This window comes from Nerophis ophidion, linkage group LG07, assembly GCF_033978795.1.
Source record: "Nerophis ophidion isolate RoL-2023_Sa linkage group LG07, RoL_Noph_v1.0, whole genome shotgun sequence".
Taxonomy (NCBI): Eukaryota; Metazoa; Chordata; class Actinopteri; order Syngnathiformes; family Syngnathidae; genus Nerophis; species Nerophis ophidion.
In genome coordinates, this window is record NC_084617.1 from 27,850,378 (window position 1) to 27,871,144 (window position 20,767).

A 20,767-nucleotide genomic window follows, 5' to 3' on the forward strand; every position below is an offset into this window, starting at 1 on the left:
AATAGTCTCTCGTTTCAGCTATACTAACATTAATCATAAGTAATGTAGCAGCCTAGTTTCCCTGCTATCACATGTTAATAAAAATATAACATTTACATAATATAGATCAACTACAGGCTTCCCAAATACTGTAATAAATTATGCATGATGAGTTGAGCATAAAGGTATGTCAGCATGTGGCCTCACTTTTAACTCTTTTTTTCAAAGACTTATTGCAAACGCCTATTTACAGTAAACCATTAATTTGACTTAGTCATTATTTTCTATTAGTAAGTCACTATTTACTAATTCAAAATAATGGCATAATTAGCATCTCAGATATATATATATATATATATATATATATATATATATATATATATATAAATACACACACACACACACACACACACACACACACACACACTCACACATACATATATATAAATGTGGGGGCCTTCAGCGGTCTTGTGAATTTGGGAGCCCAGAATTTGGTGCTCCGCCCCTGCTGTGAGGTGTGGTTCTAGATGGCTAAAAAACGGGTAGAGCAGGTTTTTGAAATGCAAACTAGTTTTACTGAGACAGAGAATTTGTTGGTTTGTTAAAAATGCCAAAATAAAACCAATTATTGGATGTCCTTTATGGGAGTAAAATTGTCTCACATCAACTTATATATATATATATATATATATATATATATATATATATATAGGGGCGGCCTAGCTCGGTTGGTAGAGCGGCCGTGCCAGCAACTCCAGGGTTGCAGGTTCGATTCCCGCTTCTGCCATCCTAGTCACTGCCGTTGTGTCCTTGAGCACGACACTTAACCCACCTGCTCCCAGTGCCACCCACACTGGTTTAAATATAACTTAGATATTGGGTTTCACTATGTAAAGCGCTTTGAGTCACTCGAGAAAAGCGCTATATAAATATAATTCACAATATATATATATATATATATATATATATATATATATATATATATATATATATATATATATATATAGATCAATATGACTAATTAATGGTTAATACATATCCATATATCAATAAATATACAATTACGAATACAAATGTGATATGCAAATAAATAAATAATGTGTATCAATAATCACATAGTTGTAAATATATTTTTGAGATTTGAAAATTAATACAAATAAAATTGATAAATATAAAAATGTGAGATACAAATAAATCAAGAATTTGTATAAATAAACAACGACGTCTGGCAACATCCAAAATATCTAACAAAGTAAAAGTGGAAGTAGGAGAAAAAAAAGATCCTCCAGCAAATGTACGGATCCAGCATTTCAGTACTACTACTACCACTAGTGAAGTAGGCCTTAATAGCCTTGGCCTTAGCTCTACTTCGTTAGCTGCTAGCTGGCTAAAGTTGCCGGACGTCGTCGTCACATCAACACCTGTGAAAGCTGAGTGACTGACTAAACTATCTAGTAGATACAACTATGGCACTACTACCCATCCATTTAATCCACTATATGACCCTCCCTAGAGTGCTGCTGATTGGCTCGCCAGTGTCTGACCGTGTCTGTGACCCAGACCGCTCTTGCTGCAGTGCCCTCTGCTGGTTGTGCTTTGTGGTAGTAATGTCTCATCGACACAAAAGCATAAAAGCGAACCACATATGCAAATTCAATACAAATACAAATACAAAATCAAACATTTATATTGAAATCTCAAAACTATATTTACAAATAAACATTTATTTATTTTTATGTCACATTTTTAGATTTATACATTTTATTTGTATATATTTTCAAATCGGGCTTCATGGTGGAAGAGGGGTTAGTGCTTCTGCCTCACAATACGAAGGTCCTGAGTAGTCTGGGGTTCAATCCCGGGCTCGGGATCTTTCTGTGTGGAGTTTGCATGTTCTCCCCCTCCCTGCGTGGTTGAGGTGGGCGGGGTTTGGTACTCGCAGGGTGTATAACATAGTCAGGAAGTCTCATGAATACAAAGGATTCTGGGTATTGGTTGTGTTGCGTTTATGTTGTGTTACTGTGAGGATTTTCTCCCTAAATGTGTTTGTCATTCTTCTTTTGTGTGGGTTCACAATGTGGGGCATATTAGTAGGAGTGTTAAAGTTGTTTATATCACAACCGTCAGTGTACTCTGTGTCACCCAGTATGCCTTCCAGTCGTGTGCATGCATCTGCGGAAGCCTATCACAACATGTTGCTGGACTGGCAAGCAGTTTGTACATGTTGTAGAAGGTGCTTAAGGCAATGGCTTCAGAGCATGCCCTTATTCTTGTCATCTGGGTGACCACCAGCAGATGTTGGCGATAATTGTTGCGGCTCCCATTGTCGTCCTCATTTTTTTGAAACGCGTCGAAATGGCTCTTTGAGTAGTAAAGGTTGCCGACCCCTTCCCTGGGGATAGGTTGATTGGCAACACTAAATTGGCCCTAGTGTGAATGTTGTCAGTCTATCTGTATTGGCCCTGCGATGAGGTGGCGACTTGTCCAGGGTGTATCCCGCCTTCCGCCCGATTGTAGTTGAGATAGGCACCAGCGACCCCCGCGACCCCAAAGGAAATAAGTGGTAGAAATGGATGGATATTTTCAAATCTCAAAAATATATCTACAAATACACGTTTATTTATACACATTATTATTTTATTTGTATATCACATTGGTATGTGTATACTCATTAATATATGCATATGTATTAATATCATATTTACATATATAAGTTGACTACTTCCATAGTCCTGCACATGAAATAAAGTAGAAAAGGTGTCCTTGCTCACCATCTCTCCGAGGCGCCTGGAGCCCGGCGGCGTCCCTGATGGCGCGCGCCCACCTCTCCGCCTCCCGCAGGTTGGCCGCGGCGTCCTGGACCAGCGCCACCCTGAAGCACTGCTCCACCCGCTGCCGGGCCACGCCGGCGCTCATCCAGCGCCGCTTGAACGGGTAGAAATAGGCGCGGAAGTAGGCGCCCGCGTCCGCGCTGTCCGGCGCTCGCTGCGCCCGGCAACCGACGCAGTCCGCCAGGTTAAAGACCACCTTCGCCCTGCCGGGGGACGACGAGATCTTCTGGACGGTCAGGGCGTCCTCCGTCAGGCTCACCGAGTACCGGACCTTGTCGTCGAGCGTGTCCGTGAACTCCCCGTAGAGCATGCCAACCAAGCCGTTCCGCGGGCGGGGGGGCTCGTTTTTCTCCATCCCGGCCCGGCCAGAGCGAGGCTGGCGGCGTGGTACTCGGACACCGACTCCCAAGTCCGACGGAGTACAAGTCGAAGCTGCTGCGGGACGCTGAGCGCGGGGACACGCGATGCCATCTCTGGGTCGTTGTTTCCCTCTAGAGGCTACAAGTGGGACTGCATAACACTCAAATGAATTATTGACATACAATCCAGTTTTTTTTTTTTCAACCATTGTGCCGCGAGATTGCCTGGTGTGCCGTGGAAAATTAAGAAACTTCACCTAACTGGTGCAAAAACAAATTTTTTTGCAAATCAATAATTATAATCTGCAATGTGCCATTGCTCAGTGTCTGTGCTGTGATGAGCTCTCCCATCCAGAGGCAAAACCCAAACTCAATTTTGGTCAAAACTGAGCTGATAATAATTTTGGAGTTCCTAGGTGATATGCTTTACATTAGTGTATGTGATATTGTAATTTGTTCCGTAAGTAAGCTGTTACGCGAATGGCAGAACCTAGCAACTACCACATAACCGCGTAGATACAACAGAAACATCTAGTATCTCAAGGGACCAATCGGAGCCTCTTTGTCAGTCGCCTTATTGTCTTTAATGAGACATTTGCACGAATGGGGGCCGACGGTCAACCTGATTATGTGATATTATGGCACGAGAGGATATTTAGAAGATTGGCCCAGGACGTTGCAAGCACCTTCATTAAATGTATTGTTCTTGATTCTTCCCCTTGCATACTCTTTTGGGCAGATAACTGTGGAGGTCAAAATAAAAACTGGACGCTGTACACGGCTCTTGCCCAATGTGCAAACGCAGAATGGGGCCCACCCGAGATTGTGATAAAATATCTGGAGAAAGGGCACACACTCATGAGAGCAGATTCAATCCATGGCTCAATCGGCAAGAAAATGAAAGCTCAAGAAAACATCCATACGTTTGATGACTTTGTAGATCTTTGTAAGACAGCATACAGCATCAAGATAGATTGGTTTTCCTTTGTTTTCTCAAAATCACCTAGAAGTGAGTTACTAGGTTTTGCATTTGGACGGGAGAGCTCGGCAGAATAACCATGTAATCATGCTTGCCAACCCTCCTGGATTTTCCGGGAGACTACCGAAATTCAGCGCCTCTCCCCCGAAAACCTCACGGGACAAGTTTTCTCCCGAAAATCTCCCAAAATTCAAGCGGAGCTGGAGGCCACGCTCCCTCCAGTTCCATGCAGACAGACCTGACTCAATGTTGTGACCCTCTTAAACAGGACAATACTGCCATATACTGTACATAAAATAGAATGTAAATACATTCTACATTTAAGTGCAGTCGAGGAACATGCATTAGAGAGTCTGTTCTGAAGCCCACAATAAAGAGACGTAACTTCATCACATCGCCTGGTTATTGACTCCGACGCAATATATTACACCGTCGACGAGCAAAATTAAGAAATACGCTTGCAAGTTCCAGAACGATTGGAAACAAGAATGTCAGTTTATCCAGGAGAGTTCGAAGGGGAAGGGGTATGTTGCCCGTAAATTTTGTAGAACAGCCGTCTCCATTGAACACGGCGGCCAAACGGACATTCAGCCATGAATGGTCAGCGAAGCACAAAGCGTCCGCAGCGCAGCATCGTTCACAACCCAGTATTATGGGCCACCTCGCAAAATGGAGATCCGATGGTGTAACTTATGCTGAGACAAAGATGGCTATGCTGATAGCTGGAAGCAACATCCCGTTCTCATTTGCGGATGTCTACAACAAATCCGTGAAGGATGTTCAGAACAACTGTGTTTTTTTAACTGTGTATTTGATAGGTGCCGTCGGAAATTCAACTATTTCTTTTATTTATATATACATCATGAAATAAATATATATAGCTAGAATTCACTGAAAGTCAAGTATTTCATACACACATATATATATACAGGTGCTGGTCATATTATTAGAATATCATGAAAAAGTTGATGTATTTCATTAAATCCATTTAGAAAGTCAAACTTGTAGAATGTATACATTCATTCCAAACAGACTGGTACATTTCAAGTGTTTTTTGCCAAAAAGGAGATGATTATAGCTGACAACCAATGAAAACCCTAAATTCAACATCTCAGAAAATTAGAATATGGTGAAAAGGTCAGATATTGAAGACACCTGGTGCCACACTCTAATTAGCTAACTAACTCAAAACACCTGGAAAAGCCTTTAAATGGTCTCTCGTTTTGATTCTGTATGACACACAATCATGGGGAAGACTGCTGACTTGACAACTGTCCAAAAGATGACCGTTGATACTTTAAGGAAGGAGGGCAAGACACAAAAGGTCATTGCCAAAGATGTTGGATGTTCCCAGAGCTTTGTGTCCAAGCACATTAATAGAGAGGCGAAGGGAAGACAAAGATGTGGTACAAAAAAGTGTACAAATAAGAAGGATAACCGCGCCCTGGAGAGGATTGTCAAACAAAACCGATTCAAAAATGTGGGGGAGATCCACAAAGAGTGGACTGCAGCTGGAGTCAGTGCTTCAAGAACCACCACGCACCGACATATGCAAGATATGGGCTCCAGCTGTCGCATTCCTTGTGTAAAGCCCCTCTTGAATAAGAGACAACGTCAAAAGCGTCTCGCCTGGGCTCAAGACAAAAAGGACTGGACTGCTGCTGAGTGGTCCAAAGTTATGTTTTCAGATGAAAGTAAATGTTGTATCTCCTTTGGAAATCAAGGTCCCAGAGTCTGGAGGAAGACAGGAGAGGCACAGAATCCACGTTGGCAGAAGTCCAGTGTCAAATTTCCACAATCGGTAATGGTCTGGGGTGCCATGTCATCTGCTGGTGTTGGTCCACTGTGTTTCCTGAGGTCTAGGGTCCATGCAGCAGTCTACCAGAAAAGTTTTAGAACACTTTATGCTGCCTGCTGCGGACCAATTTTATGGAGGTGAAGATTTCATTTTCCAACATGACTTGGCACCTGCACACAGTGCCAAATCTACCAGTACCTGGTTTAAGGACCATGGTATCCCTGTTCTTGATTGGCCTGCAAACTCACCTGACCTTAACCCCATAGAAAAGCTATGGGATATTGTGAAGCGGAAGATGCGAGATGCCAGACCCAACAATGCTGAAGAGCTGAAGGCCACTATCAAAGCAACCTGGGCTCTCATAACACCTGAGGAGTGCAACAGACTGGTCGACTCCATGCCACGCCGTATTGCTGCAGCAATTCAGGCAAAAGGAGCTGCAACTAAGTATTGATTGCCGTACATGCTGAAACTTTCCATGTTCATACTTTTCAGTTGGCCCAAATTTCTAAAAAATATTTTTTGGTACTAGTCGTAACTAATATTTTAATTTTCTGAGATACTGAATTTGGGATTTTCTGTAATTGTCAGTACTAATCATCAAAATTTAAAGAAATAAACATTTCAAATATATCACTATGTATGTAATGAATTGATATGATATGTAAGTTTCACATTCTGGATATAATTACTGAAATAAATCAACTTTTTCATGATATTCTAATAATATGAACAGCACCTGTATATATATATACATATATATATATATATATATATGTATATATATATATATATATATATATATATATATATATATATATATATATATATATGTATATATATATATATATATATGAAATACTCGAGTTGGTGAATTATACGCCACCCCTCTTAACCACGCCCCCCGCCCCGACCACGCCCCCCCAAACCCCACCTCCCGAAATCGGAGGTCTCAAGGTTGGCCAGTATGCAGGTAATACTCCATGTCAGTAGGTGAAGTGAAGTGAATTAAATTTATATAGCGCTTCTCTCTAGTGACGCAAAGTGTGTTTACGTAGTGAAAACCAATATCTAAGTTACGATTTAAATCTCGGCTTCTTGTTCGCGAGTGGGGGAAGAGTGGATCGTGGGATAGACAGGCGGATCGGTGCGGCGTCTGCAGTAATGCGGACGCTGTATCAATTTGTGTGGTGAAGAAGGAGCCGAGCCGGAAGGCAAAACTCTCAATTTAAGGGAGAGCCCCGCCACACGGCGGAGGAAACTAATTTCGGCCGCCTGTACCTGTGATCTTGTGCTTTCGGTCATAACCCAAAGCTCATGACCATAGGTGAGGATGGGAACGTAGATTGACCGGTAAATTGAGAGCTTTGTCTTTCGGCTCAGTTCCTTCTTCACCACAACGGATCGGTACACCGTCCGCATTACTGAAGACGCCGCACCGATCCGCCTGCCGATCTCACGATCCACTCAATCAATCAATTAATGTTTATTTATATAGCCCTAAATTACTAATGTCTCAAAGGGCTCCACAAACCCCAACACAAACCACAACGACATCCTCGGTAGAGCCCACATAAAGGCAAGGAAAACTCACACCCAGTGGGACGTCGGTGACAATGATGACTATGAGAAACCTGACAGCCAGTACTTCATCCATGGCCACCGGACCGGACCCCCTCCACAAGGGAGAGTGGGACAGAGGAGAAAAAGAAAAGAAACGGCAGATCAACTGGTCTAAAAAGGGAGTTTATTTAAAGGCTAGAGTATACAAATGAGTTTTAAGGTGAGACTTAAATGCTTCTACTGAGGTGGCATCTCGAACTGTTACCGGGAGGGCATTCCAGAATACTGGAGCCCGAACGGAAAACGCTCTATAGCCCGCAGACTTTTTTTGGGCTTTGGGAATCACTAATAAGCCAGAGTCCTTTGAACGCAGATTTCTTGCCGGGACATATGGTACAATACAATCGGCAAGATAGGCTGGAGCTAGACCGTGTAGTATTTTATACGTAAGTAGTAAAACCTTAAAGTCACATCTTAAGTGCACAGGAAGCCAGTGCAGGTGAGCTAGTATAGGCGTAATGTGATCAAACTTTCTTGTTCTTGTCAAATGTCTAGCAGCCGCATTTTGTACCAACTGTAATCTTTTAATGCTAGACATGGGGAGACCCAAAAAATAATACGTTACAGTAATCGACGCGAGACGTAACAAACGCATGGATAATGATCTCGGCGTCGTTAGTGGACAAAATGGAGCAAATTTTTGCGATATTACGGAGATGAAAGAAGGCCGTTTTAGTAACATTCTTAATGTGTGACTCAAACGAGAGAGTTGGGTTGAAGATATTACCCAGATTCTTTACCGAGTCACCTTGTTTATTTGTTTGGTTGTCAAATGTTAGAGTTGTATTATTAAATAGAGGTCAGTGTCTAGCAGGACCGATAATCTAGGCTGACCATATTCGGAAATCCCAAAAAGAGGACACATATATGCGTGCCAAGGCGGGCAGCACGCCAAGGCCGGGAGTAGGTGAAAATTTGCCAATGATACTCGAACTTGCTTTATAAATAATATATTTGTTTAAATAAAGCATTTTTTCTCCTCTGTTGACTGCTGTGTTGGCGCTAGGGATTTTTAAAATGGGGTCTCAGGGACCCCAGCAAGTCATAAAAATGGGGTCCCACAGTAAATTTTTGGGGTCCCACTTTTTTGTAAGCGTTTTGAAAACAAATCATAAACGTATCCTGTTGTATCTCACATTCTATATCGTGTTTTGGAAAAAGGTTGTCATAAACGTTACTTAATTCGTTAAAAAATAAAAAATAAAACAGATGTGTATTCCTATGTAAATGTATTCAGTTATAAACATTCATTCACTTTCTTCTTTCCTTCATGGATCTAAACTTTACCGCTGCTGGTAGTTTTTTCTATGTTTTTATTTAATAAATTGTAGGTGTATTTATTTCAGTATAAAAGTGTAAAAAGTGTTTTGCTTGGGTCATGAAATGATGATAATGGTGTGCTAGGGCATAATTACATTTTATATTTAACGCTTAAATCACTGAAGTCTACATCAACTTCACATCCATCCCTCATTTCAAAATGTTCTAGTTTTTTTATGTTGTTTTTTTGTTTGTTTGTTTTCCGCCCTTTTTTGTCAAACACAACTATGTTTTTAATGGCAAACACACAAAATATGCAAAATCTTCCAACAAAAATATTTTTCTTAGTGGAATATTTGATGTGAAGTAATGGGAACCTTGGATAGATCAATAATTCATAATACCTTTGATTTTGATTCAATATTAGGTTTTCAGCAATGACAGTTTGAAAGAAAAAAAATTCTTTGTTTTATTAGTTAACATTGCAACTTTTTCTACATTAAATTTCACCTTTAAGTTTTTTTATTTCACTTTTGTTATATTGTAGTTTATTTTAATAGTATTTTTAGAATGTGCCGTGGGCCTTTAAAACATTAGCTGTGGGCCGCAAATGGCCTCTTTGGCACACTTTTGACACCGCTGCTAAATATAATAAAAAAATAAATCTGATAAATCTATGGCGTTTATCATAACACAGTCACCATCTCTGCTTCAGTAAACAATGACGGTGAGGACGTCACTGTCAGCGATGCTAACTTGTCAGCCACTCCTTCAAAAGACTCCTTTTGAACACTCTTCACACATTAACACTTCAAAAGGCAAAAGGCAAACAACTGCCCCGTTTTTTGACCTGCAAAGTATGTTTTTGAGGTGGAGGAGTCTGCTCAGGTGATGGTTAGCTTGAAGCTAACAGCTAGCCTGTCTCCATCCCCGAACGATGTGGATCCAGCGGGAGATAAAAGTGAAATTTCCATGGACTCACAAATACTAAAATAACTCATTTACTGGAGTTAAAAATGTTGACTTTACACCCGACCTTAGTGTTTACCAAGAAGTCTATTTCCTTTTCCCGGCAAAACTCGAACCAACACTTCTTGTCAATAGCGTCACTTCCCTAACTTCCCCGGAGGTCCCGCCCCCCAGCCAAAGACATTGGCTAACACCTCGACACTTCAACTGTGAGAGACAGAATATGAAAAAAAAATCCAGGAATTCACATTGTAGGAATTTTAAATAATTTATTTGTAAATTATGGTGGAAAATAAGTATTTGGTCAACCATTCAAAGCTCTCACTGATGGAAGGAGGTTTTGGCTCAAAATCTCACGATACATGGCCCCATTCATTCTTTCCTTAACACGGATTAATTGTCCTGTCCCCTTAGCAGAAACACAGCCCCAAAGCATGATGTTTCCACCCCCATGCTTCACAGTAGGTTTGGTGTTCTTGGGTTGCAACTCAGTATTCTTCTTCCTCCAAACACGACGAGTTGAGTTTATACCAAAATGGATACATGGATGATACAGCAGAGGATTGGGAGAATGTCATGTGGTCAGATGAAACCAAAATAGAACTTTTTGGTATAAACTCAACTTATCGTGTTGGGAGGAAGAAGAATACTGAGTTGCATCCCAAGAACACCATATACATATATATATATACATATACACGGTAACTTAACCCTGGACCTGCATTGAAAATACACGCAACCCTAATTAAAAATTCCGGACATTTGAAGCATTTAAAAAAAAACGCCCGGACATCCCGGACAACCCCGCTAAAGAAGACATGTCCAGGGAAAAGAGGACGTATGGTCAGCCTAGATAATCAGCATTTCCGTTTTTTTGGCGTTGAGTTGAAAAAGTTAGCTCTCATCCATTGTTTAATTTCATTAAAACACGCCTCCAGCTGACTACAATTCGGCGTGTTGGTCATCTTTAGGAGCATGTAGAGTTGGGTGTCATCAGCATAACAGTGAAAACTGTTCCTTCCTTGAAATTAAAAACGTTTATTACAAGTACGAAATAGTGCAACATAAAGATGCTTCCTGAATAACTAGGAGTTTGGAAATTGACCAAAAATGAATGGTTTATTGACTTTTTTTTCCACAAGATTACAGAAGCAGCATACTGGAAAAACATCCGGGTACTGGTCGTTACGACACAGCCAGCTTTAGCCACGCCCAGTTCCAAGTCACGTTGGTAGTGACGTAAGCGAAGCATAAAAAGGCATTGCGCTAGCCTTCCTGTCTTTGCTCTCTCCACCGTGGTGGTCTCGGACGCGACCATCAATCTCTTTATCGTGTTGCATTTTGTCATACATTTGTATGTCTTTTTGTTCAACTATGATGCTGATTGTAGTTCACGACCCTCCGTGAAAAACTACCGTTTTGACGGGAATGTGAAGTTGTACGCGCCAGCTTGTTAGCATGCTAGCTCCAAGGCGAGCAACACGTGGTCACGCCTGCAGCCGTGCATCTTCTGACAGGTAAGTTAGGACATTTGGTGATTTGTATTAATCTGCTCTGTAAAACGTGATGAGTCTTGTTATCCCTGTCCGAAGACCACATGTGGAAGACAATGTTTTCTGACTAAGTCGGGGGTCGGCAACACGCTGTTCTGTAGCGCCGCCCAATCTATCAATAAAATGTATGGACAATGAAGAGGGAAAACTATATATTTTTTGTTTTATTATGGTTTCTGTAGGAGGAAAAAAATGACACAAACATTCCTAAATGTTTGTTATCCCACTGTTTGTATGAAACATGCTTCACTGATGAGATTATTTGGCACGCGCCTTTTTGTCCTGATATCAGAAGTCATTGAACGCACCATAGTTTGTTTGCATGTTTAACTTTCTCCGATGCTGCCACGGAAATATGTTTAATGCCACAAATGTCCATCCAATGTCCTATGCCGTGTGTGAATTCACAAAAGTGAGCTTTGTTAATGTTAATGACCTGTGCAGTGCTAATCAGGCCTATTTGGTCGCTGTGTTGTAAGCACACATTGGTAAATGGCACGTAATTTTAATGTCAAATCAAATGTTTATTGGATTCATCACTATACAGTGTACATCCACGACTAAACTACTGACTCTACTACTACCAAGTGTGGATACAGGCGGGGTGGCCTATTTCCAGTTCCAGGTAACCCTACATTAAATTTTATAAATAGTAAACCAAGTTTAGTCAGTAGTTCTGTCGTGGATGTACACTGTATAGTGATGAATCCAATAAACATTTTATGTCATTTGAAGTTAAATTTGCAAATTGCGCGCCTTTGGTATTGTGCTGCAAGCTAATCGATGCCTTTTACGGTAGCTGCATGTACATAATTCCTCGTATTTTAGGTATACTTGAGGTTATTTGTAGTTTCCTTCAACTTGGAAACACACATCTTTACATTTGCATTCTAAACCAGTCATTTCCAGGAATTATCTCACCCTCTGAAAAGCCACCATTTTACTATTGTTTTCCATCGTTGTTAAAATATTCAGAATATTACATTTCAACATTTCTGTCAACAAAGATTTGCATCAGCCTGTGACAGTCATTCTGATTGTAGGTTATTATAGACACATACAGCATTTGTTGCCTTATTTATAACACTTATTAAAAGCTATAAAAAAAAAATTGCGGCTCCAGACAGATTTTATTTTTGGTACAATATGGCTGTTTCAACATTTTGGGTTGCCGACCCCTTGACTAAGCAGTAGACGTGAGAATATAGAATATAGTTGATCCATCACTCACTAAATGTTTTGTTTTAGGTTTCTGCTCCAGATGTTCCATGTCAGATTGAGGTGTGTATGAAACTACTGAAATGTCCTACTTTCTTCTGAACTCATTGATGATAACAGGAAGTGCCGTCTGATGCGATAACTGACGATTGCTAAAAGCTGTTCTGAGAACTAGTCAAAGATTTTTCCTTAAGTTGTGTACAATAAACTGGAGCTGACAAAGTGATGTTTGTGTTTAGCATCTACAAACTGCTGCGAGTGGATCATCAGTGGACAGGTAAATACTGTGAAAATGTTCATGTTCATCAAGCCAGTGATGATAAAAGTTATCCCTGTCTGAACTTCAATGTTGAGTCATGGTAACCTGAGGCTTGGTACGAAATTAAATGTAACTTGCTGACTTAAGACAGTTTGTAAAATGTCCTGTTTTGTGTCCATTTATAGGTGATGCTCGATTTGGGCGGAGTAACCTGAAGAGTAAAAATCCCATTAGGGAGCGACATTGATGTTTATTTAAAAATGATAATAAATAATTTTAATTCATACTGCATGGGTCCAATGTGACTTGTTTCTGTGAGGCTTTTTCTTCAAGTTGTTGAGGAAGATCTGCTGCTCTTGCAAGTAGTGCTGTTCCTGTGTGCAGGAGAAACCACATTTCAGCCAGGAAAATATGAAGATGCTGTTATAACAATTACCTTTTTTGATTTGATGTTTACACTTATTGTATTGAGCCTCACCATTCCATGTTAACTGTAATAAGTCATTTCCTTTTTGTGTGATACTAAGCTTGAATTTTCATTTTGAGTAATGTCACACTTTGAACACCGCTGACTTAGTCGACATTTAAGACCCATCCATCCATTTCCTACCGCTTATTCCCTTCGGGGGTGGAAGGCAGTGTACACCCCTGTGCAGGGCCAACATATATAGACAACATTCACACAGTAGGGCCAATTTAGTGTTGCCAATCAACCTATCCCCAGGTGCATGTCTTTGGAAGCCGGAATACCTGGAGGGAACCCACACACAGTCACGGGGAGGACATGCAAACTCCACGCAGAAAGATCCTGAGCCTGGGATTGAATCCAGGACTACTCTGGACCTTTGTATTGAGGCAGACACACAACCCCTCCTCCGCCGCATTTAAGACAGATTATTCAAATGTTTAGAAAAAAGTTCTGTTAGATTCTTTAGTATTTGAAATGTGCTTTGCAACATTTTAACCAACCAATGTAACATCACATTATAAATGTTTGTCTCACATGTACAAATTGTAAATATGCTTCTGTGAACATATGACACCGTTTCAGTATTTCATCATCTAAGAGATTCTCAAACTGCTGCGTGTATCAATAGTGGTATGCTTGATGAAAGAACAGTGTTTTATTATACTTCATTCTTATTGCGTAAAGTAAGGGTGTCCAACTAATTTTATATCGGGGGCCCACATGGAGAAAAATCTACTCCCAAGTGGACCAGACTTGTGAAATTACAGCATGATAAACTTCAAAATAATAGACAACTTCTGATTGTTTAAAAATAGAACTCATTCTGAAAATGTGCAAAATGTTGGAGTATTGTTAACACTTATATTTTGCGGCTTATAGTATTTTACCTTTATTTGCCATTTAATACTTTCTGAATAAATAGCGATAATGTTCATCAGTCAACTCATTGGTATTACTTTTCAATCAAGATTAAAACATCAAAATCAAATCACAGGATGTTATTTATGTAGTTTATTTTTTTTTTTTTGAACTGGTGCACTAACATGTTTTTTTTACATAACGGTATGTAGCATCTACAAATATACAAAAAATTGCTATAGCGACATTTAGTGTACACGTTTAGAACAGTTTCATTCAAAAATTTCCACTCATTTTTTTACTTGCCAACATCCTGCGGGCCGGATTAAACCTGTTTTAAAATATTTAATATACTAAGTAAATTAGACCTCTGTCTTGTTTTAATGAATACTTGGGCCTACTACACTACTGTATTTTCATGTTGATCATTGATGGTACTTAGAGAGCCAAGTTGTTTTTTTCCTGAGGTGGTACTTTGTGAAATAAGTGAGACCTACTGTACTAGATTTAAAAGTCACCGCATTTGACAGGCTAATATAATTGTTTGTAAAGAAATTGATGTACAGAAAGGAAATGAAACATGCAACCCTGGTCAATGAGCATAGGCAGGAGAAGACAGTTCACTTAATTGCGCTATGAGATCAAAATGATCCATTTTGGATTTATTTTTAGTTCCATTTACAAACCCTATTTTCATATGAGTTGGGAAATTGTGTTAGATATAAACGGAATACAATGATTTGCTAATCATTTTCAACCCATATTCAGTTGAATATGCTACAAAGACAACATATTTGATGTTCAAACTGATAAACATTTTTTGTGTGTGCAAATAATCATTAACTTTAGAATTTGATGCCAGCAACATGTGACAAAGAAGTTGGGAAAGGTGGCAAAAAATACTGATGAAGTTGAGGAATGCTCATCAAACACTTATATGGAACATCCCACAGGTGTGCAGGCTAATTGGGAACAGTTGAGTATAAAAGTAGCTTCCATGAAATGCTAAGTATTTCACGAACAAGGATGGGGTGAGGGTCACCACTTTGAAAGCAAATTGTCGAACAGTTTTTGAACATTTCTCAACGAGCTATTGCAGGGAATTTAGGGATTTTACCATATACGGTCTAGAATCATGAAAAAGTTCAGAGAATCTGGAGAAATCACTGCACGTAAGCGATGATATTACCGACTTTTGATCCCTCAGTCGTCCTGTCCCCTTAGCAGAAAAACTGCCCCAAAGCATGATGTTTCCACCCCCATACTTCACAGTGGTTATGGTGTTCTTGGGATGCAACTCAGTATTCTTCTTCCTCCAAACACGACGAGTTGAGTTCATACCAAAATGGATACATGGATGATACAGCAGAGGATTGGGAGAATGTCATCTGGTCAGATGAAACCAAAATATAACTTTTTGGTGTAAACAACTCGTGTTTGGAGGAAGAAGAATACTGAGTTGCATCCCAAGAGCACCATACCAACTGTGAAACATGGTGGTGGAGACATCATGCTTTTGGGCTTTTTTCTGCTAAGGAGACAGGACGATTGATCCGTGTTAAGGAAAGAATGAATGGGGCCATGTATCGTGAGATTTTGAGCCAAAACCTCCTTCCATCAGTGAGAGCTTTGAATGGTTGACCAAATACTTATTTTCCACCATAATTTACAAATAAATTATTTAAAATTCCTACAATGTGAATTCCTGGATTTTTTTTCCCACATCCTGTCTCTCACAGTTGAAGTGTACCTATGATGAAAATTACAGACCTCCGTCATCATTTTAAGTGGGAGAACTTGCACAATTGGTGGCTGACTAAATACTGTTTTGCCTAACTGTACAACAATAGCCAAAATGCTATCATTAACTAACAGCACAAAAGTAATGCGTGTGTTACTAGCGAGCGTAGTTTGTGTCATTGTGTGCTGACAGGTGTAAGAGGGCGGGTTATAACGACTAAAACATTGGTAAAGTTGCAAACACCCCGAGGAAGCAGTCTAATCACAGTGAGTTGATGTTATTGTCGCTTACCTTTATTTCGTTGTACTTCCATATCGCCAGGCGTGCCAGAGACTGAGGATCGGGCAATGACTTAGTGGTCTTAAGTGTTGGTGCCAGCTTGGTTTCTGCTATGACTGTACCTGAGTCTTCAGATAAATACAACAATTCAAAGAATACTTTAAATCCACACTAAATGTTGATGTTACCTGTTAAAACAGTCGGATTGCTTTGTGTTCCAGAGGGTAGGTTGGGTTGAACCTTCTCACTGATCTGCGGCTGATGTAACCGTAGTCGCTCCTACAATTGAGGTGATAGTTGCTTAAACGAGCACAGCAACTATAAACAGGTTGATTTATTTTCAAAGAGCCCTTTTTAATCCATCACCTGAATAGTGCGCTGTTCAAGCTGCCTCAGCTTCTCGATCTGGGAATGGATGTTTCTTAGCCTTGCCTGGTGCTCCGCCTCCACACGTTTGGCTTCCTGCAAGGCCTGCTCACCTTCCCCATACTTTTCTGCTGCCATCTGCAGACCACAAGGGGTTTGTTGGCATGACTATGCAGTTGACTCCTTCAGGATGTTGGTATCTGCATTAAAGTTGATGCGACACAGAAGCTAACTACCGCACTCGGACAGATACAGTCGTGGTCAAAAGTCAATCATAATGTCATGGGTGTCTTGAGTTTACAATAATTTATACAACTCTTCTATTTTTGTGATAGAGTGATTGGAGCACATACTTGTTGGTCACAAATAACATTCATGAAGTTTGGTTCTTTTATGAATTTATTGCTGGTCTACATAAAATGTGACCAAATCTGCTGGGTCAAAAGTATACACACAGCAATGTTAATATCCGGTTACATGTCCCTTGGCAAGTTTCACTGCAACGAGGTGCTTTTGGTAGCCATCCACAAGCTTCTGGCAATCTTCTGCTTGAATTATTGACCACTCCTCTTGACTAAAGTGGTGCAATTCAGCTAAATGTGTTAGTTTTCTGACATGGACTTGTTTCTTCAGCATTGTCCACATGTTTAAGTAAGGACTTTGGGAAGGCCATTCTAAAACCTTAATTCTAGCCTGATATAGCCATTCCTTTACCACTTTTGACGTGTATATGGGATCATTGTCCTGTTGCAACACCAGACTGCGCCCAAAACCCAAAATCCGGGATGATGATATTAGGTTGTCCTGAAGAATTTGTTGGTAATCCTATTTCATTGTCCCATTTACTCTCTTTAAAGTACCAGTTCCATTGACAGCAAAACAGGCTCAGAGCATACTCATCCAGGAATAATTGATTTTAGTTAGCTTGAAAAATGTCCCACCTATAACCTAGTTTTTATTGAAATGTTGGCAATATTTCAGAAACCTTACAATGTATTAAACCCGTAAAGTGTTATGAAATGGAATAGATGGTGGGTTGTCGTAGTGTAGAAAAATGCCGTGTTTTGACCAATTTTTCAGGAGATTTGCTATATTTTGAAAAACAATAAAAGGTGTTTAATGTTTTTTGCTGCTAAAAGAACCACAACATTAGCGCTGCATTAAAAGTCGCTACTGGTCCATCATTTCCTTGAAAAAAACTGAAATCCATGTCTAGCAGTTTACAGACGCATAATAACAATATTTAAATATGTTTTACTCCTTGACTACTTATAATCTAACCTGACTCTCGCCAGATCCTTGGAATTTGCTGAGCTCAACACAAGGGTCTGGGATCTCAACAGGAGAAGTATTTCAGAAGGCGTGATAAACCACTTGTGCGTTATCTTGAATGACGTGCTACTTCAACCACTCAAATGGAATTTAACCCGTGACGCTGGGAAATCCAAAACAGAACAGTCGACATATTGGATAACGACAAAGCGAGAACTTTTACTGAAACAACGCAGCAATGTCAGTAGACGATCGATGTCGTTTGTGCAAAGAAAATATGCAGAATCAATGTCAGCACACAACTCCTCGCTGTTGTTTGAATCAAACAGTCGCTTCGGCGCTACGTCACAATTATAAAATCCCGCCCGGCGATCCTGAATGGTTCATTATTTCCTGCTATCTTGAAGGAGTTTGCAATGCCCTCGAGCCCAGATCCTTGTGTGGAGCTCAGGGAAGTACAAGGATCTTGGCTGAAGTCAGGTTACTAATAATCAGTATCGGCCTTGAAAAAAAACGAACATTGCTTGATATCTAGTCCTTTCTACTGCCAACTTTACCATGTGCACCCAAGAACATTGAACAAAGTAGTGCTATTTCATGAGCTACCTTGCTGAAGGAATCCACCTCCTGTGCTCGACTCTTCAGCCTCAGAGCGGTGCTGCTTATTCTTTCCTTTTCCCGATCCAGTTCCGCTCGGAGTTGTTCCAGAGCTTCTCTTTCCTGAGCCACGGTCACCTCCCTTTGTTTCAGCTCTCCGCTACGAAGCTTCAAATCAGCTTGCTCCTGCGGGCGCCACCGAGGTTCTATTCACTCTGGGTTTCAAACGGAGTGGACGGATTTGCTGAGAACCTGTCTTGAGCTCACCTGTGCCAGACTCATGATGGAGCCTTCCCTCCTGTCCAGCAGCGTGCTGACGTCTTGCTCGGCCCTCTCTCGCCTCTGTTTCTCCTGGGCATGGAAGACGTTCCACTCGGCGGCCAGTTTCCTTCTCTCGTCTGCACACTGCTGCATCACCGACTTCTGCTCCTCCAGTAACGCGCTCTGGTAAGGAAGGAGCGGCGGGGTTTCAAATCTCCAGGTTCTGTTGTCCTTGAACGAGCCTCACCTTGGCTCTCTCCAGCTCCTCTCGCTCCATGTTCATCTGCGTCGTCAGGGACCGTCGCTCATCCTCCAGGCTTTTTAGGGAGGATTCCACCTTGGCCTGCTCCGCGGTCACCTTCCAGCGCTCCTGAAACAAGAACGTGTCATCAGTGTTGTCGTACAGATTGAAGGGGATTCAAATGGCCCTGTTCGCCGCTGTTTACCTGACACATGAAACGTGACAAGTTGGGACATGCACTATTTACTTTAGCCAGACGGCAGTAGAGTATTGACTATTAAAATGTGTTTTGTGGCAATTCCAACTTTGACCACAGTGTGAGTTGCTATGTAAAGTGGCACTTTCCATTATTTTCAGCAGACTGCATTGCAAAATGATTAAATACCCCACCTTCCTCTCACGAGAGATCTTCCCAGGAATAGGAGCATATGAATCCCTTTCAGACTGTAGTCCAGTTTTATACTGCTTGTGTACGACTTGAGACTAGATATGTTTGCTAGCTCCCAGTTTGCAGCGTGCGCAAGGCACAAAATGTGCGGTTTTAATCTCTCGCTTAAGACTAGGTTTGGGCATGGATGATCTGGCATTGATGGGAACCGGGTCTTATATTTATATTTGGAAACAATTTGAATTTTCGATGCTTACAGAGACGGCTAACTGTGTACTGATAGTACATAATGTGGAGCCACTCCCCTAAGCCAATAAGCCTTCATTGCGGCAAATAAATCAATTAAAGTAAATCTATATAGATATTTTTATATATTTTACAGCCTAACAAAGACAAACTACATCCCTTAGAAGTAACATCACTGACGGACTGTTGGACGATGCTAAACATGTTACACAGACAAGCTAATCGCTAAGCTAGCCACTATGCTATCTTGAAACGTCACCAAGAATCAAGTGCTTAGCAAAGTTTAAGAAGTGTATATCAGTTATATTTTAAAATACTATACTATTACAAAACAAAACATAAGCAGTGGAAATAAGGAGCAAACAGGTGGAATGTAACAAGAAAATGTTGCAATGTTGAGACTCATAAGACAAAGCTGCTATGCAGGCAGTTTTATTTTTTTTACTTTAAAACTGTCACTGCTCCAAAAATAACAATGACTTATAATCGACAGAGAGATCTGAAGTAGATCTAGACATTTAAGCTTTGACAGAAAAAAATATATATACATTGACATATGACTTATTTGTTAACACTTTTATGAGTTTGGGCCTTTTGTACCCCTGAGACTTTTAGTCAGGTCTCTTTTAAAATGTCATTGTTCCAAAAATGATAATGACACAAAAGCAATGTCAGTGGGTCAAATGCAGGGAATAATTTGGCCACCCCTAGTGTATGTGTGACAATCATTGGTACTTTAACTTTAACTACTTATTGACCTATTTAAGGGCTCCAAATACTTCAAATCAAATATTCCATTTTGAAAAATGTTTTGGTGAAAATATTGTATATTTTGTGTTTTTGCCATAAAAACTTTTAATTTTTTTTAAAGAACATGAAAAATAAAACGAAAAAACATTTATGGCAACGGATGGATCTGAAGTTGATTTGTAGATATTTAATTGTTGAAAGTAAAACAAAAAAAATAATGTATGTCTTTTTTAACACTTTAATGACTGAGACCCTTTTGGGTCCTGCAGGGCCTTTACCATGATAGTATTGAAAATGAAAAATATCAGAATGGCCCCTGCATGTTGTAACTTTGTGGAAAAAGTGTGGACACCCCTGTTGTAAAAGGACTAAACTTGCCTCGTAAATAAGAATAAGGAAATAGTTTAAATACTGTCTGTATCGGAATCAGCCACTTTTGTGAAAGTGTACCTTACATTTATACTCAAGTTT

At 40.3% G+C, this 20,767-nt stretch overlaps 2 protein-coding genes, 1 long non-coding RNA gene and 2 other non-coding genes across 8 annotated transcripts in view; 3 read left to right on the plus strand and 2 right to left on the minus strand.

Annotated features, from left to right (window-relative positions):
* The window catches only part of LOC133556178 (sphingosine kinase 1), a 62,763-nt gene extending 59,448 nt beyond the window's left edge, over positions 1 to 3,315 (minus strand). Inside the window, exon 1 of one of the 2 annotated variants that reach the window (XM_061905850.1) lies at positions 2,751 to 3,276. In XM_061905850.1, coding sequence (XP_061761834.1) covers positions 2,751 to 3,165 — 415 coding nt within the window. In that variant the 5' untranslated portion in view covers positions 3,166 to 3,276. Of the gene's footprint in view, positions 1 to 2,750 lie in introns of both variants that reach the window. The other variant, XM_061905851.1, reaches the window with a different exon arrangement.
* A 7,738-nt stretch (positions 3,316 to 11,053) lies between these two features.
* On the plus strand, positions 11,054 to 13,114 carry LOC133556180 (uncharacterized). The gene is made up of 4 exons (XR_009807467.1): positions 11,054 to 11,315; positions 12,600 to 12,632; positions 12,809 to 12,846; positions 13,014 to 13,114. It is a non-coding gene; the product is annotated as an uncharacterized LOC133556180 (long non-coding RNA).
* Positions 11,079 to 20,767, minus strand: part of LOC133556179 (fas-binding factor 1 homolog) — a 55,944-nt gene continuing 46,255 nt past the window's right edge. For 2 of the 3 annotated variants that reach the window (XM_061905855.1, XM_061905853.1), the window contains 8 exons: positions 18,919 to 19,041; positions 18,678 to 18,854; positions 18,420 to 18,596; positions 16,542 to 16,679; positions 16,364 to 16,454; positions 16,188 to 16,303; positions 13,116 to 13,202; positions 11,079 to 13,039 (listed from right to left, as the gene is read on the minus strand). In XM_061905855.1, the coding sequence (XP_061761839.1) occupies positions 12,971 to 13,039; positions 13,116 to 13,202; positions 16,188 to 16,303; positions 16,364 to 16,454; positions 16,542 to 16,679; positions 18,420 to 18,596; positions 18,678 to 18,854; positions 18,919 to 19,041 (978 nt within the window). In that variant the 3' untranslated portion in view covers positions 11,079 to 12,970. The remainder of the gene's footprint in view (positions 13,040 to 13,115; positions 13,203 to 16,187; positions 16,304 to 16,363; positions 16,455 to 16,541; positions 16,680 to 18,419; positions 18,597 to 18,677; positions 18,855 to 18,918; positions 19,042 to 20,767) is intronic. The other variant, XM_061905854.1, reaches the window with a different exon arrangement.
* Positions 12,673 to 12,739, plus strand: LOC133556936 (small nucleolar RNA SNORD49). Its single transcript, XR_009807640.1, has one exon. It is a non-coding gene; the product is annotated as a small nucleolar RNA SNORD49 (small nucleolar RNA).
* LOC133556935 (small nucleolar RNA R38) lies at positions 12,875 to 12,944 on the plus strand. The gene has a single exon (XR_009807639.1). It is a non-coding gene; the product is annotated as a small nucleolar RNA R38 (small nucleolar RNA).